Source organism: Canis lupus, chromosome 12 (genome assembly GCF_011100685.1).
Source record: "Canis lupus familiaris isolate Mischka breed German Shepherd chromosome 12, alternate assembly UU_Cfam_GSD_1.0, whole genome shotgun sequence".
Classification (NCBI taxonomy): Eukaryota; Metazoa; Chordata; class Mammalia; order Carnivora; family Canidae; genus Canis; species Canis lupus.
Genome location: NC_049233.1, coordinates 33,210,789 through 33,229,993, shown reverse-complemented (window position 1 = coordinate 33,229,993; position 19,205 = coordinate 33,210,789). Strand labels below are relative to the sequence as shown.

At 33.0% G+C, this 19,205-nt stretch overlaps 1 protein-coding gene across 10 annotated transcripts in view; it reads right to left on the bottom strand.

The window, feature by feature from the left end:
- FAM135A (family with sequence similarity 135 member A) overlaps window positions 1-19,205 on the bottom strand; it is a 132,536-nt gene that overhangs the window by 57,752 nt on the left and 55,579 nt on the right. For all 10 annotated transcript variants that reach the window (XM_038554451.1, XM_038554450.1, XM_038554448.1 and 7 more), the window contains 2 exons: window positions 13,078-13,127; window positions 7,701-7,856 (listed from right to left, as the gene is read on the bottom strand). In XM_038554451.1, coding sequence (XP_038410379.1) covers window positions 7,701-7,856; window positions 13,078-13,127 — 206 coding nt within the window. The remainder of the gene's footprint in view (window positions 1-7,700; window positions 7,857-13,077; window positions 13,128-19,205) is intronic.

The window sequence follows — 19,205 nt, the reverse complement described above, 5'->3', positions numbered from 1 at the left end:
CTGTTTCATAGTTTTCTTCCTTCCTCTCTTGCTGCCTTCCTTTGTGAACTGATGATTTTCAATAGTGCTATGCTTTGAGTCTCTTTATCTTTTGTGATTTTCTATAGCTTTTTGCTTTGTGATTATCATAATGCCTACATAAAACACCTTGTAGATGTAACAGTTTATTTTACACTGAAAACAATTTAACTTCAATCTCATTCAAAAACTCTAACCTATTATTGTCCTCCTTTTATGTTTCTGATGTCATATTTTACCACTTTTATACTGTGTATTCATTAACAAATTATTGTAGTTATAGTTATTTTTAACACACTTGTCCTTTAACTTGTCCTTTAACCTCTACATTAGGGTTAAGTGATTAACATACCACATTACCATATTAAAGTATTATGAATTTGATTATATACTTATCTTTGTTGGCATGTTATATATTTTGATACTTTTTTTTTTTTAAAGATTTATTTATTCACGAGAGACACACAGAGAGAGGCAGAGACAAGGCAGAGGCAGAAGCAGGCTCCATGCAGGGAGCCTGATGCGGGACTCGATCCAGGGTCTCCAGGATCACACCCTGGGCCTAAGGTGGCGCTAAACTGCTGAGCCACGAGGGCTGCCTATTTTGATACGTTTTTATGTTGTAAATAGTACCCTATCATTTTAGTTTGCAAATTCTTCTCTGCATTTCTTGTAAGGCAGGCCTAATAGTGATGAATTGCCTCAGCTTTTGTCTAGGAAAATCCTCATTTCTACTTTGTTTATGAAAGACAGCTTTGTCAGAAACAGTATTTTGATTGGTAGGTATTTTTTAAGCATTCTGAATATATAATCCCACTCTCTTCTGTTCTATAAAGTTTTTGCTAATAAAGCCATTGCCTGTAGAAAACAATCTTCATCTTCTTGCAACTTTCAAGATTATCTTTTTGTTTTTGGTTTTTGACAGTTTTACTATAAGGTGTCATAGAGAGAATCTCTTTAATTGGTTTGGTGACCTAAAACTTTATTTACTTGGATACCCAATGTCTTCCTATGTTTGAGAAATTCTCAGTAATTTCTTTTAATAGGCGTTCTGCCCCCTTCTCCCTGTGTTTTGCATCTGGAACTCCAATGATTACAAATTATTTCTTTTGATGGTATCTCATAGATCAGGCAGGCTTTCTTCACTCTTTTTCATTCTTTTTTCTTTACTCTCCTCTGACTGGTATTTCAAGTTCTTATTTTTCATCAGAGATTCTTTTTTCTGTTTGGTCCATTCTGCTGTGACTGCTATTTGTTGCATTTATCTATTCATTCACTGAATTCTTCAGCTCCAAAATTTGTTTTTGGTTCTTCTTCTTCTTTTTTTTTAAATGATTTCTATTTTTGTTAATCTTCTCATTTTGTGTATTGCTTTCCTGATTTTGTTGAATTGTCTTTCTGTGTTTTCTTATAGCTCACTTAGTGTCCCTTAAAATAGCTATTTTGAATTCTTTATTAGGTAAATCACAGATTTCCATGTTTTTGAGTTTAGTTACTGGAGGATTATGATCCTTTGGTGATGTCATGGTGTTTCATGTTCTTTGGAGTTGTCTTTTGTGTGGGTGGGGCAGAGGGAGAGAAAGAATCTTAAGAAGGCTCCATGCCCAAGCACAGCCTGATGCAGGGCTCGATGTCACAACCTGAGGGAAATCAAGAGTCGAACGCTTAACTGACTGGGCCACCTAGGCGCCCCTCATGTTCTTTGGGGTTCTGCACTGCCACCTTAACATCTGAAGTAGAGCCACCTCCTCCAGTATTTACTGTCTTCAGGGTAGAAATACCATTCTTTAGTTCTGCCAGTTTCTGAGGCTTTCTCAGACCTTCTATGGATATACCTACTTCATATTTCTTGCTCCCTCTTGTGGCAGACTTTAGTATTGTATTCCTTTTCTCATTCCTGCAATACGCAAGGCTGACCTATCTCTGGAGTGCTGTTCTCCCTTTTCTCTGTAGGAAAAATCACAGACCAAGAAGGGTTCTCATGGATCTAAGCTGTGCTATCTTGGGTGAGAAGTGATTTATATAAAAACAAGCTATTCCTCTTGCTAGAACTTGAATGCATCCAAAATTGTTCTTTTGCTCCAGTGGAATGCTGGAGCTTCTCTGGAAATCTGAACTTGCATAAAGGCTTTCTCAACCCTGGGTAACTGTCTAAATTGGTGTTTGCCAGAAGTTCCCAGATTATAGCCAAGAGGAGCAAGAGCTGGTAAACAGGCCACTATGGGGTCCAGTCAAGACTGAAATCTGTCTGCTTATTATCCAGTGCACATGTGGGTGGGATGTCTCCAGGTTCCCCTGATATATGGTACTGGATCCTACAGCTCTTACAGTCACTCTGTTTATGGATAGATGCAAATTTTTGTTGTTATGGGTGGGACAAAAACAAGGGACAGTTGATACTGCCTCATTGCCTTTTATCTTTTTATGTAATATGGTGCACTGGGAACCATTCATATATTAATAGTTTCTATGTTTTAATCTCAACGTGTATGCCACATTACTACAGAATTCTGTAAGTCTGGATGACTTAATTTTCTAAGAACCAGAAAACCGGTCTTTTCTGTATCTTGATATCAAATAACACAGTAGAACAAATGTTAAACTAATTCATTACATTGTTCTTTTCAAGTAGAGACTTAACATTTCTTCTTTAGTCCAACTCTTTGCCTATTTGCTTTCAACCCAACAAGAGATTCTATGTCCTATGTTCACTTCTGTGACTTGGTTCAATTTTGCTGCTTCTGAATACATTATTAGACAGTCTATAGACTTTACTATAGCCAATTCTGTCTCTATACAATGAAAGACCTTTGGACTATTTTGGTTACTGCAGGTTTAGCAATATATTCTCAGAATACAGATATGCTTTATGAAAAAAAATTTGTTTAAATGCATAAATGGGAACCAGAGGACATAATATACCACCATTTCCAGTTTTTGTGATATACAGCAGGACAGGACAAGACAGGGCAAGTTTATTATTCCTGGTGAAGTAACATTAGGGCATTTTCTTTTTAAAAAATATTTTATATAAATTCAACTTGCCAACATATAACACCTAGTGCTAATCTAACATTGGGCCACATTCCTGCCATGTCTTAATTACTCTTCCTTGTTTCTTTTAGGAATTAAATAGGCCCTATATTGCTATCTGGAACGGAGTGAAAAAAATGGAAGCTCTAGGAAAAATTTCAATTTATCTCTGGCATCTGAATTTTCCATAAACCCAATTTTTATCTTCGTCTCCCTTCTTTGCCCCCTTTTTCCAATGTGTGTTCATTAGCTTCTCTCTATTGAAGTTTTCCTTCTTGTTTTTATTCTACTCCAGACAACCTGGTAAAACATTATTCTACAAAGTTGCTTCTGATCCTTGCTATCATTCTCTTCTCCATTTTGAAAGGCAATATATCAAGTGGTAAAGAATGCAGGCTATGGAGCCATACTGCTTGGGTTTGAATCTCATCTCTATCACTTACTACCTGGTAACGACAAATAAGAACAAACTTACAGCCATAATGGGAGATTTTGCCATACTTTTCTTGATAATTGATAGCACTAGTAGCCATAAAGCCATAAATTCATTAAAAATATGAAAAATTTGAGCAAAATGATTTATAAACTTAACTAGCAGATATATTTAGAATACTTAACCCAGCAACCTGATGAATATACATTCCTAATATAGGTAAAGCAAATCTCAAAGTTTATTAAAGTCCTGAAATCAGACTGTTTCCTAATTACAATGAAGATAAATTAGAAATCAACTGCCACTGTTTAGTAACTGAGTATCTTTTGTGTTCCATGTCTAAATTATTCAAGAGAAATGATGTGAACGCTATAGTCAGTCAGTCATTCTTCTAAAAGAAACTACCCCAAATCAGCAGAGTTTATGCAGCAGATCCCCTTCAAAAATTACTAGTCTTCATCATGTCCATGCTATATAGATGACTACCTTTGGGCTATAAGTGCCAACCTCTAATTCAGGATTGCAGGGTTACTTGATATAAAACACGATAACTTCTGGACAAGAACTATCTCTGGTCCCTTATTTCAGAAGAAGACTGACTATGGGAAGGTACTCAATTTCTTGGATTTCTGAGCAAGGAAAAAAATGATGACTGCTAATATAGGACAACATATCTAGTATGTATTTCATAATAGTTTTGTTTACCTTTATTGCTTTAAATCAAAGATTTCCCAAACAAATTATTATTGGTATGCTGGGAGATTTCCCATTTGGGGGTAGTGTATAGAAAGTGGTTCCTATGGAGTCCTGTCATTGACTAGTATATTGTTTTTATTTACATCCAGAAAATGAAAAGATGTATTTATTATTTTAATAAACCATTTTATATATTAATGAAAAAAACTCCTGAATAACCCTGAATCAAAGAATTGCTCCCAAAATTAGAAAATTTTGAGAACCAAAGGATAAAAAGAACAACATACCAGAACTTGCAGAATGTAGCCAAAGCAGTACTTCGGGGGAAAGTTATAAACTTAAATGTATATAATGGAAAAGAGGAAATGCTATTAATTAATAAGCTCAACACCTACTTACAGAAGTCTTAAAAAGACAGCAAACTAAACTTTTAGTAAGTGAGAGGAAATACTAAAGTCAAAAGCAAAGCAGTACTTCAGGGGAAAGTTATAAACTTAAATGTATATAATGGAAAGGAGGAAATGCTATTAATTAATAAGCTCAACACCTACTTACAGAAGTCTTAAAAAGACAGCAAACTAAACTTTTAGAAAGTGAGAGGAAATACTAAAGTCAAAAGCAAAACTAATAAAACAGAAAACAAAAAACACAAGAGAGAATTAACATCAAAAGTTAGTTTTTGAGAAAACTAATAAAATGACAATCTTCTGGTGGGACTTATCAAGGGAACAAAATGAATACACAACTAATATCAGGAATGAAATAGAAAAAAACAGATATTACAGATGTTAAAAAAAATAATTGAAGGATACAATGAGTTATTTGGTGTGAATAAATAAATTTAGAACAAACTCCTTAAAAAAACATAATTTATCAAAACATATTGAAAAAGAAATAAAATAAAATGTAGTATTTCCACTAATATTATTCACCTGAATGGAACCCACAAGGAATATATTACACATAATAGAAACTCTAATTGAACAATGGTCTAAAAACTACTGGCCAATATTCTTCATGAAAGACAAAGAAAATAGAAGGAACTATTCCAGAATAAATGAGTCTAAAGTATATAAAGGGTCATGACAACTGAATGCAATGTGTGATCTTGAATTTGATCACAGAAAAGGGGAAAATCACACGGGACATTATTATAACAAATGATAAAATATAAAATGAGTTTTACATTAGATATCAGTATTGTATCAATATTAAATTTCATAAAATTGATCACTGTAGCATAGTTAAGTAAACTATCTTTGTTCTTCGTCAATATACCCTGAAGTATTTACAGATAAAAGAACATGATGCAAAAAAAAAAAAAAAAAAAAAAAGAACATGATGCTTCTAATAAAAAAATGATTCAGGAAAAAGAAAATCCACGTATATGTGCAAATATATATATATATATATGTATAACTTGTGATTCTGGTGAAAAGTATATACAGGAGTATTCTGCACTATTTTAGTAATTCCTCTGTAACTTCTCTATTATATAAGTCTTATGATTTTGCCTTATGTATTTATTTTCAAGACACCTGGAACTGAATTTTATATAATACTTTTCCACATGAATATCTGATTGTCCCGACATCATTTATTTAAAATCTAAAATTTTCCTTGCTGATCTGCATAGATTACATCCAAGTATAGATATGTCTATGTCTGGTCTTTCTCTTCTGTTCCATTTACACTAAAATTAAGACCTCTAGTTTATCAAAAGACAGCACAAAGGTAGTGAAAAGAAAAAAATTATGACACAAGAGAAGATTTATTTATAAAAATGTAACAAAGGCCAGTATTTAGAACACATATGAAAAGTATTCCAAATCAAGAGGAAAAAGAAGGGTAAACCTATAGAAAAATGGTCAAACAACCTGAACAGGTACTTCAGAAACAGGAAATCTACACAGCCAATAGTCACACACAAGGCAGTGTTCAACTGCACAGGTCATCAGAGAACTGCAAATGAAAACCACAATGGTATCAGGCTGGCAACATTTTTGAAATGTTTACCAAAATCAAGAGTTTGGGAGTATGTGGAATAACAAGATCTCTCATCAAGTGTTGATGGGAGTGAAAATTGGCACCATTTTGGAAAACAGTGGGGCATCTGCTAGTAAATAACTGATGTTATGCATATCCTATGACATAGCAATTTCCTTTACAAGTAAATAATTCAGAGTAACTGGATGCCAGAAAGTATATACAAGAATGTTCACAGTAGCTTGGTTTGTAGCAGCTAGAAGTTAGAAGCAATCCAAATGTCCACCAACATTGTAGAGTGGATACAAATGAAATACATCACACCATCAAAAATGAACAGTCTATAGCTACTGACAAAAACATGGATTACTCTCACAAACACAATCCTGAGTGAAAGAAGCAAGACAAAGAATATACATGGTATCTCATTTATATAGAATTCAATAACACAGGCTGAATAACATACAGACTGAAGCAACTTGTATTATTTAGTATGCATAAATAGATGGTAAAACTAAAAGAGAAGGGATGAATTCATCATTACTTCTCAATGTCAGGAGGGGAAAAGAAATTAGAAAAAACACAGAAAACTGATGTGGTATTGACAATTTTCTATTTCTTGATCTGAGTGAGAGTTAAAAGGATATGTGTTTTTAATTGTTAAAATGTGCACATTTTATGTACTTTTCTGACTTTCATAATATTGTATTTTATAATTATGAAAAGAAAAATAGAAAAAAGAAAACAGTGTTTTTGAGGACCTACTAGTAGGTCAGGAAAATTAGTGTGTGCAGAACATATAAGGAGATAACTGGAAAAGTAGTCAGATATTTAGTATATCAAAGCCTCTTTTTTTTTTTTAATTTATAATAGTCATACAGAGAGAGAGAGAGAGAGGCAGAGACACAGGCAGAGGGAGAAGTAGGCTCCATGCACCGGGAGCCTGACATGGGACTTGATCCAGGGTCTCCAGGATCGCGCCCTGGGCCAAAGGCAGGCGCCAAACTGCTGCGCCACCCAGGGATCCCATCAAAGCCTCTTGATAAGCTAGTCAATATAATTGTACAAACATTTCTGCACAAGGTCCACAGTAAGCCCACAGCAGACATGTACGTCTAGATTACTCCCCTTTACTTTCCAAGTTTGTAATATACATCCCAAATGAAGCAAAAGGAGGCAAAGTAGGAGAGAAAGATTCTAGATTAGTTTAAGATGGCTCTATTGTTCCTGATTTCTGTTCCTAATGAGACCTGGCTATAATACCAGGGGCTAGCCTATATCATATATTTTTCTCTTTTGGTTACATTTAGAGGTTTTTGTTAGTGGCAGGGGTTGTAACTGAGGTAGATCACGTGCTCAATTATATCATTCTATTATTAACTTAAGAAATCAAACAAGAACACACAGTACAGTAAATGCCTTTTCTAATTTATCAACGTATAGTTAAGAATCAAGCTTTTTATTCATAAGAAAATTCTAAAAATAACTAATACTATTCATCACAATGTTCTAACGTCATTTTTCTTTAACTTACCCTCAAAGTATGGTGTTCTTGTGCTAATAAAAGTCTTAGTTCTTCATGTAGTGTTATAACTTCCAGAAACTGTCCCCATAAAGCCATTAGAAGTGAACAAAGTTGTGCAAGATTCATATTTATAAGTTCTGCCAGTTCATCAGGATTTTCTACTTTCTGAAATGAGAAGAAAAGAACTTCATTGCTTCCCGAGACTTAACATATCTAAATACAATGTGTTATTGAGAACATTAATACAAAGGCAAATTTTTAGTTTTAATGAGAAATGTGTGTGTGTGTGCATGCGTGTGCATGCTTTTTCCTATGTGATGGTTACTACAGCAATTTTCAACTTACTGATACTTCAATCTGAGATATCTTGTTACTGAAATAATGTCAAATATAGTTTAAAATTACAAATCAGGATTCTATAGAGCATGATCAGCTTCAAACACTAAAATTCTGGGAATTTTTAAACACAATATACAAATCAAGATGAAGGTTATAAAATTTTTAGATGAGATTTCATTTCTAATCTGCTAATAAGTACTGAAAAGATCTGTAACTCTTCAGAAAGGACAGAGATACTTTCCAAAGTACTATTATTTTCCCCTCACTCCTATGTTTCTAGGTTCTATATTGCTAATGGTAATCCTTTCAAAGAGTCATCAAACACTTTTCTCTTTTGTGACGATTCATTCACCCACTGTTTATTGAGCACATTTTAAATGCTAGAGCCCACATTCCAATGTAACTCAAAGACTTATATGAGCAAAGAAAGAAAAGTGGGTAAATAATTTTATATACTGTTATGAGTGTTCTAATATTGGTATTAAATTATCCTGTTTATTTAAATATTCACCTAAACTGATGATACAAGTTAAAAGTAATGAGTTATACAATGAACTGTAGGATCTTCTACAAGGCATTTGGATTTCTTGAATAGGTAGAATAAGGATTTTTGAACAAAGACTATAAATTAGAATGATTCCTTCTCTTTTAGACAAGCATTTTTATTATGAAGACATGCTTTTTTAAAAAATTCACTGAGGCAGCACTATTTAGGCAGATAATATCTTGCTGGAAACATCTGTCTTCAATTACTAGCAATACTAGAAAATCTACCTTAAATATAAGATATATGCTGATTTCATTTCCCCATCCTAAAGAAGGTAGAAGTAGTCTATTCAGGTTAAGGTTGAAAGTCACTCCTATATCATCTATATACTAATGACTGCTAAATCTTTATATCTGTATCGCATCTCTCCTGAGCTCTAGACCCATCACCTAGCAGATGACATATTCCATGTGAAAAGAAAGTTATTCAAGTTCAGTATATCCTAAGAGTACTAATTATAGCTCTACCTTCCCTTTCTAATAAAAAAACCCCAAGAAACCCTCAAAACGTTGCTTATCACATATGATATATCCTAACTCAGCTTATTTTTACTTCTTTCTGAAGTCTACAATTCAGTAGACATTCTTCCTCCTGCAAACCAAGTTTCCATTTATCTATGCTAATTCAGAGAGGACATAAAACAAAAATTCAACAAAATTAATAAGAAGGGAAGGGACTGTGTCATATTCAACTTTTGTAACTTTGGTTACCAGAATACAGGAGTCACTCAATAAATATTTACTGAATGAATAAATGAATGAATGAATAAGGAATTACAGGCTAAATAAGGAAAAAGCCCCCTGATTTATGGTCAAACTCAGAAAATGTTGAAAAATTCCAGAATTCTGGAAGGGAAGCTAATAGAATCAACATAAAACAAATATAGATTTATCAATGTATAATAAATCTACAGATGTATTTTGCCCTGGGAAACATTTTATAAACATATTAAAAACAAAGCTAACAAGGTTTTCATGTCTCAAGAACATAGAGAAGATTAAAATGTACTCTAAAATAAATGGAAACATGCAGTCTTGTTCCAAGAATAGTTTTAACGGAGTTTAGGAAAAGAAGAATTGAATAAGCATTTGACAGTAACTAGACAGTGTTGTGTAAGGCAAGCAATGCTATTTTCAGTATAATCTACACACAAGTATAAATAATTCTCTTGGTTTTATCATAGGCTGAATAATGTAAACAACTTGTTTTTTTAATCCCCTGAGAGCAAGACTCTCTAGATATCTTATAATTATTAATTTTACTTTTCAGAAATCACGGCACCAAGGTTTTGAGAGGACGTCAGTATTTTCACTACTAGGAAAGCATCCCTTCAAACATAAATTACTCCTCTGGTTTACATAAATCCTTACAATATGTGTCAAAATATAAATAATAATAAAATTTTTTGGTCAAAAAGGAAATTAGGATAAAGTATGACAAGCTATTTTATATGTATAAATGTAGGAATAATAAGATCTTACATTTCTATAGTATTTTCTCAAATAACATTATCTTCTCTTATATGGATATACACTTTTTCATAAAAGTCACTGATCTTGTTTGATTACAAAATATTGTTTAAATAGACTTGTAAAACAGGTAAAGAAGAAAATTAAGTTCATTTTATTGTAGAGTTTTCCATTTTTTCAGTTATAGATATAAGCACTAGAATCATATATACTATTATGCTGTTTTTGTTAATGAGGATTTTCCTCCAAACATTTATTGAAAGCACATTTTTAAGGTTATATAACTTAGATTGTAAGTATGCCATAAGTCATTTAACCATTCTCCTATCATTGGGCATTTCCTTAGGGTAATATTTTTGTATTATAAGTTACAACATATAGGAGTCTGATTGTTTATTTGGTATTGATTGAGAAATAATACTCTGGCTTTGGATATATACTGCCAAATTAATCTCTGAAAAAGATCTCCAAGATGAGATAGAAAAATCTGTATCTTACCATAGCTCAGCAAGCATTACATTATTAGAAAATCACAGCCAATCCGATAGGTTAAAAATGGTATGATAATATTTAAAATTTTATTTGATGGTTAGTGAGATTATATTCAATCTAATCAATGTTTCATTCATTAGCCTATTTTGTAAACGGGTATCCTATACTAACCTGAGAAATGGAAAGTATCAGGCTTTCCTACGGATTTGTAAGAGCTCTTCAAATATTATTATATCTTTTGTCTATTCTATCTGCTACCAAAATTTACCCCAGTTTATTATGTTAAACTTTACTTTGTGATGTACATTTACTTACTGAAATTTAAACGTGTACCTAAAAAGAACTTATTTGTATTACATGAATACATGTAGTATTTTAAAAATTTATTATACATAGATATAGAGCAAAGAATAAAAATTTTTCTTTATAATCCCGACCTTCACACAACTCTTTTCTGTAATATTGTTAATAGCTTAGAATACATATACACACATATAACATGTATGTATCATGTATGTATATGCATTATATACATCTTTCAAATATTTTATATGTAATCACATAAATATGAGCAAATTTATATACAGCTTTTTGCCTTTTTAAACGTATATATCATATTCATATTTTTCTCCAATTATTTTAATTAATATATCCTGAAGAGCTTTTCAGTATGAAATTGGTACCTGGCATCATGGATCAATAAATATTTCTTGAATTAAATAATCCATGTCAGTGCATAGAAATCTCCCTAATTCTTTTAAATGGCTACATGGGAACTTAGAATAATGCTGCAATTCTTTATATTCATGTTTATTAGCACTTTGTGAAATATATGCATATCCCTTTTTCACAAGGGTGTTTCAAAACTGATACATAGCTTTTTATATGTTATAAGCATTATTTGCCAGTTTTAAATATTGCAAATAACTTCTTCCAGTATATTGCTTCTCAACTTAATTTACCAAGTATTTTGTTTTTTAAAAAGTTTCAAATCATCAGTATATTTGGTTTTTTACTATTACCCTGAAGAGATTATTTCACATCCCAAGATCAGACTGTTTACATACACATGTACACGCAAATGTTTTTCATAATTGTTTTTGTACATTTAACTCTATACTCTCTTCAGAATTTCTATAACATAGTAGAAATAACTAATTTTACTATTTAGAGAACCCAATGTTTGTGATATTTTATCAAATAATCAATTCTTAAATATACTGCTGTTTCAGTGCTACTTAGTTCCATTGATCGGTCTTTCTGTTCTTTTAGAGAAGTCATACTCTATTTCTATGACTAGAATTTTATCTACATTTTAACTGAGCTGGGCAAGTTCTTCTACAATAATACATATTTTAAAAGTTTTTCTAAGTCATTATTACCTCTCTTCAAGTGAGTTTTTTAAAAAATCTAATTTTAACATTTCTAATGGTATTTTGATATGTATATATAAATTATTAACTAAAAACTAGTATCTTCCAGTGATTGTTTCTCTTTCCATTCAAAAGTATGTTTACTTATTCAAATATCTCAGTGAAATGTTATAGATTCTTTTCACATTAATTGCACACATCTTACTAAGATTACTTCTAAATGTTTAATGTTCTTTTGGGCAACTATTATAACAACATTAATGATTCTTAAAATGTTTATTTTATTTGAGCTGTGGAGAAAACCTCTAAGAGAGTATACAAAATTACTAGTATATTTTACATATGTATAATTTTATAAGGAGAAGGTAAGTTACCTTTTTCAAAGGAGTCTAGTCCTCATTCAATTTACATATGGAACTACATTCCCAAGCCAAATATATATTTTTGTTTGATTCAAGTCTCTGATTTCTTCCATTAATGTAGCTAACTGAGAAGGAAATATGTAGTGATCTTAAAATAGAATATTTAGTTCCATGGCCAAGAAAGGAAAAACAAAAATCTATTTAATTTCAAGGATAAACTAGTGGAAAAATGGTCTGAGACACAAAATGATCTGCTGATATAAAAAAAATTTATTTCTAAACTATCATTTTACAAAAATATGTAAGTTTAAGGATGCTTTAAAAATTTGTCTAGAAATTCTTCTGAGTAAACTAATTGAAGGGCAGACTTTTGATAGTTAATCGTCTTTATTTCATTTCTATGCAGAATACTGTACATTTTATTTTATTTTTAAATATTTTATTTATTTATTCATGAAAGACACACAGAGAGAGAGAGAGGCAGAGAGACACAGGCAGAGGGAGAAGCAGGCTCCATGCAGGGAGCCTGATGCGGGACTCGAACATGGGACTCCAGGATCATGCCCTGGGCTGAAGACAGACGCTCAACTGCTGAGCCACCCAGGCGTCCCCATGTACATTTTTAATGATAAGTTAACTTTATGCTGAAGCCAATAATCTTTTTACCAACTAAGTTGTGATTCTACCATGATCAACCATTTGAGGAAGGATAAATCATTAAGTGTTCTTAGATAAAATATTTAGAATAGAAAACAGAATCCACTCAAATAACTTGATAATGTTAATTTAAAAAAATCCAAGTACCTTAACTTCTTCACATAGTTCAGTAAGTCGAGCTTCTACATCCATTTCCTCTGAAAGGAGTAAAGAGTAATTAGAGGAAATATTTCAATATTAGATCTGAAAACTATTTTGAAATTATTTAATACAGTTGGTCCCTGAACAATATGTGGATTAGGGGCATCAATCCCCCATGCAGTCAAAAATCCATGTATAACTTCTGACTCTCCTAAAACTTACTACTAATAGCCTACTATTGATGAGAAGGCTTATCAATAACATAAACAATTGATTAACACATATTTTGTACACTGTATGTATCATATACTGTAGTCTTATAAAAGTAAGCTAGAGGAAAACATGTTAAAATCATAAGAGAAAATACATTTACAGTCCTATACTGTATTTATTGGAAAAAAAAAATCCATGTATAAGTGGACCTGTACAGTTCAAGCCCATGTTTTTCAAGTGTAAATTACCTTTCAAAAACCAGGAGGTTGAGAAATATCTGGGCTATATTCAATGAATTGAATTTCAATGTAATATACGGTCATGAACACATTAATCATGCAGGTAATGTGGTAACTATTAAATTCTACGTTCTGATTATTAGTGTTCCAGTTCTGATAAAAGGCTAACATTGTCAAGGAAATACTGATTGTGGACCTAAAGCAACTTACACAACTGCATCATAGAAAAGATAAAACATGTAATTAGGTTTTATTGCATTTCATACATTGTAAATTTCAATAAAGTTTAGCATTTTGTTTTAGATGTGTACATGCTTTGTTTTTTATAGAAAGTGTTCCTAAAAAATTCAAGTCAAATTAATTTCATAGCTACAACATATTTAAAACATACCTAGAGCATAGGTTATTTAATAGTGATGAATGACAAAATCATTTTCAACAAGACACAAGTTTCTATTTTAGTTTAATACATTCAGTTTTCTATAAGATAGTCTAAAACAGAGGCAAATTTTTTCCATACAATCCTGATTTATTTAATGTATGCTATAACCTCTATATGAAGTATAAAGATTTATAATTAAAATGGTAATATTTATAAGGGACTACAGAAACTAAAATAAAATTTAAATTTGGTAAAATAAAGTTACATTTATGTTGTAAACACAACCAACCTATGATGTGAACAACAAATACTCCACTAGTAATTAAAGCTGGTAGGACATACATAGTTTGAAAGTCAAAAAATATGTAAATAAAATTGTATTTATAGACATTGACATGTACTAAGAAAGAGACCACAAATTTGATCAACCCACTGATAACTAAAGAAATCAGCTATTATTTCACAAGTCATTTCACTGTCAGATCAGTGGCTTCTAATACAGGTTTTCCAAATTAAAAAAAACAAACCCAGCAGAACCTGTATTAAAATCATAACTTCCATATGTCAAGGTCTGTTTTCACATTACTCATAAGCTTTTCCTTCTATAGGAAAAAATCAGTAAAATTATTCTTAGGAAGTTAGATCAATACATTTTTTTTTAATGAAAAGGAACTTTTTGAAGTTTTGAGTTTTGATACATTTTTCTAAGCTTTACATGCAGGAGTCTAAATGCATAAGCTGGTACATATGCATTATGGCTAGTGAGAGTTATTTCAATGCAAACATTTTAAAGAATGTTTAAAATCAATACTTCAAAATCTTTGAAGTGATTTCAAAATCATTTAGGATTTTTACATGAGTTTAAAATTCTACTCTGATTTTTCTTTTTCAAGTTTATTTATACATATATAATAATATAGAAATGTGTAGAAGTGACTGTCAGCTTACATAAATTATTTTTTTTTAATTTGGCTCCTGCTGCTAATCCAAGGTTACAAACACATCCTTCCATATTTTTCAAATATAAATTTACATACATGCACACTTCAGATATTGTAAATTTGGTTCCAGATTACAGTAAAGCTCATATTGAAAAAAAGTGAGTCTAATAATTGTTCTGGTTTCCCTAAACATTAGAGGTGCATGTAAAAGTTATGCTTATACTATACTGTACCCCATTAAATGTGCATTAGCATTGTCTAAAATGTACATATTAAAAGATATTTTATTGCTAAAAATGCTACCCTCATTTGAGCTTTCAGTGAGTTGTAATCTTTTTGCTGATGGAGGATCCTGCTTTGATGTTGATGACTGTTGACTAATCAGGGTGGTGGCTGCTGAAGGTGGAGGTGGCTATGGCAATTTCTTAAGACCACAATGAAGCTCGTCAGATCCACAGACTCTTCCTTTCATGTAAGATTCCTCTGTAGCAGGAGATGTAGTTTGATAGCATTTACCCACAGTAGAACTTCAAAACTGGAGTCAATCTTCTCAAAACTTGCTTTATGAACTAAGTTTATGTAATATTCTAAACCCTATGTTGTCATTTCAACAGTCTACACTGTTGAGACTCATCTCACAAAATCACTTTCTTTGCTCATCCTTAAGAAGCAACTCCTCATTTGTTCAATTTTTATCAAGAGACTGCAACAATACAGTCACATCTTCAGGCTCTGCTTCTAATTCTAGTTCTCTTGCTATTTCCACATCTGCATTTACTTCCTCCACTGAAGTCTTGAACCTCTCAAAGTTATCCTCGAGGGATAGTTTGGCCTCCCTATGAATCACACATGTTCTTCATGCCATCAAAATGGTGAATCCTTTCCAGAGGTTTTCGGTTTACTTTGCCAAGAACCACCAGAGGAATCACCATCTATGGCAGCTACAGCCTTAGGAAATGAATTTCTTAAATAATAAGACGTGGAAGTTGAAGGACTCCCTGATCCAGAAGCTGCAGAATGGATGTTGTGTTACCAGGCTTGAGAACATTAATCTCATTGAACGCCTCCATCAGAGCTCATGGGGGACCAGGTGCATTGTCAATGGGCAGTCCTATTTTGGAAGGAATCTTTTTTTCTGAGCAGCAGGTCTCATCAGTAGGCTTAGAATATTCTGTAAACCATGTTGTGAACAGATGTGCTGTCATCCAGGCATTGTTGTTCTATTTATGAAGCACAGGCAGGATAGATTTAGCATAATTCTTCAATGCTCTACGATTTGTGGAATGGTAAATGAACACTCGCTTCAACTTAACATCATCAGTTACATCAGCCTCTATTAGGAGAGTCAGTCTGTTCTTTGAAGCTTTGAAACCAGGCACTGACTTCTCCTCTCCAACTATGAAAGTCTGGATGGCATCTTTTTTCTAATAGAAGGCTGTTTCGTCTATACTGAAAATCTATTGTTTAATGAAGCCACCTTCATTACTTATCTCAGCTAGATCTTTTTTTTCTAATAATACATTTATTTTTTATTGGTGTTCAATTTGCCAACATACAGAATAACACCCAGTGCTCATCCCATCAAGTGCCCCCCTCAGTGCCTGTCACCCAGTCACCCCCACCCCCCACCCTCCTCCCCTTCCACCACCCCTAGTTCGTTTCCCAGAGTTAGAAGTCTTTATGTTCTGTCTCCCTTTCTGATATTTCCCACTCATTTATTCTCCCTTCCCTTCTATTCCCTTTCACTATTATTTATATTCCCCAAATGAATGAGAACATATAATGTTTGTCTTTCTCCGATTGACTTATTTCACTCAGCATAATACCCTCCAGTTCCATCCACATTGAAGCAAATGGTGGGTATTTGTCATTTCTAATGGCTGAGTAATATTCCATTGTATACATAAACCACATCTTCTTTATCCATTCATCTTTCGATGGACACCGAGGCTCCTTCCACAGTTTGGCTATTGTGGACATTGCTGCTATAAACATCAGGGTGCAGGTGTCCTGGCGTTTCATTGCATCTGTATCTTTGGGGTAAATCCCCAGCAGTGCAATTGCTGGGTGGTAGGGCAGGTCTATTTTTAACTCTTTGAGGAAGCTCCACACAGTTTTCCAGAGTGGCTGCACCAGTTCACATTCCCACCAACAGTGTAAGAGGGTTCCCTTTTCTCTGCATCCTCTCCAACATTTGTGGTTTCCTGCCTTGTTAATTTCTGCCATTCGCACTGGTGTGAGGTGGTATCTCATTGTGGTTTTGATTTGTATTTCCCTGATGGGAAGTGATTTCTCATGTGTGTGTTGGCCATGTCTATGTCTTCCTCTGTGAGATTTCTCTTCATGTCTTTTGCCCATTTCATGATTGGATTGTTTGTTTCTTTGGTGTTGAGCTTAATAAGTTCTTTATAGATCTTGGAAACTAGCCCTTTATCTGATACGTCATTTGCAAATATCTTCTCCCATTCTGTAGATTGTCTTTTAGTTTTGTTGACTGTATCCTTTGCTGTGCAAAAGCTTCTTATCTTGATGAAGTCCCAATAGTTCATTTTTGCTTTTGTTTCTTTTTCCCTCGTGGATGTATCTTGCAAAAAGTTACTGTGGCCGAGTTCAGAAAGGGTGTTACCTGTGTTCTCCTCTAGGATTTTGATGGAATCTTGTCTCACATTTAGATCTTTCATCCATTTTGAGTTTATCTTTGTGTATGGTGAAAGAGAGTGGTCTAGTTTCATTCTTCTGCATGTGGATGTCCAATTTTCCCGGCACCATTTATTGAAGAGACTGTCTTTCTTCAGCTAGATCTTGTGGATCGCTTGCTGCCTCACCTTACACTTTGATGTTATAGAGACGGCTTCTTTACTTAAGCCTTATGAACCAATCTTTGCTAGCTTCAAACTTTTCTTCTTCAGCTTCCTCACTTCTCCTGGCCTTCATAAAACTGAAGAGAGTTAGTGTCTTGCTCAGGGTTAGGCTTTGTCTTAGGGAATGTTGTAGCTGTTTTTTTTGTTTTTTTTTTTTTTAAGATTTTATTTAAATTCAAGTTAGTTAACAAACAGTAATATTAGTTTCAGGTGTACAATGTAGTAATTCAACACTTCCTTACATCACCTTAGTGCTTATCACAAATGCACTCCTTAATCCCATCACCTATTTCACTCATCCTCCTGCCCACCTCTCCTCTGGTAACCACCAGTTTGCTCTCTACAGTTAAGAGTCTGTTTCTTGGTTTGCCTCTCTTTTCCCCCCCTCCATGCTCATTTGTTTTGTTTCTTAAATTCCACATGAGTGAAATTGCTACTAAAACTTTCTCCATAATAGCAATAAAGCTGCTTTGCTTTCTCATCATTCATGTGTTCACTGGAGTAACACTTTTAATTTCCTTCAATAATTTTTCCTCTACATTTACACCTTGGTTAACTAGTTTGCAAGAGGCCTAAGCTTTTGGCCTATCATAGCTTTCAAGATGTCATCCTCATTGAGCTTAATCATCTCTAGCTTTTGACTTAAAATGAGAGATGTGTTAACTCCTTCTTTTTACTTTCACACTTAGAGGTTACTGTAGGGTTATTAATTGGCCTAATTTCAATATTGTTCTGTCTCAGGGAATAGGAAGGCTGGAGAAGAGGGAGAGAGATGAGAGAAAACTGGTCAGTGGAGGAGTCAGAACTTATTAATAAGTTCACCATCTCATGTGGGTGTGGTTGGTTCATGGTGCTCCAAAACAATTAAAATAGTAACATCAAAGATCACTAAGCACAGATCACTGTGACAAATACAATAATAATGAAAACATTTTATGATTGTGAGAATCACCAAAGTATGACACACAGACACAGAATGAACAAATGCTGTTGGAAAAGTGGTGTCAACAGACTTTTCAATGCAGGGTTGCTACAAATATCCAATGTGTAAAAAATTGCAGTATCTGTGAAGTACAATAAAGTGAAGTATGCCTATATATGGGTTTTGAGTCACTTTTTTACAAAAAAAAAATGTGTTTTACACACTTTTCTGCAATTTGTTTTTTTCTCTCAGCAATTTTATGTGGAAATCTGGTATATAACCCTAACGGTTTTTTTTTAATGGCTGCATAATATTCCCTGGTGTGAATGGAAATTATAATTTCTTCCCTACTCTACTCTTTGTCTAATGATAGGCATTTATCTTTATCTTCAGTGCTTTGTTACTAAGAGTAATGCTATAATAAATATGCTTATACATATATATTTACATACTAGTACTCATATTTTTAGGATATGGGTTAACAAAAGTGGGGTGCTAGGTCAAGGGTAAACACATCCTAAATTTATTTTCTAAATCCACCCATCTTTTCATCTTTTTATTCATTCAACAGAGATT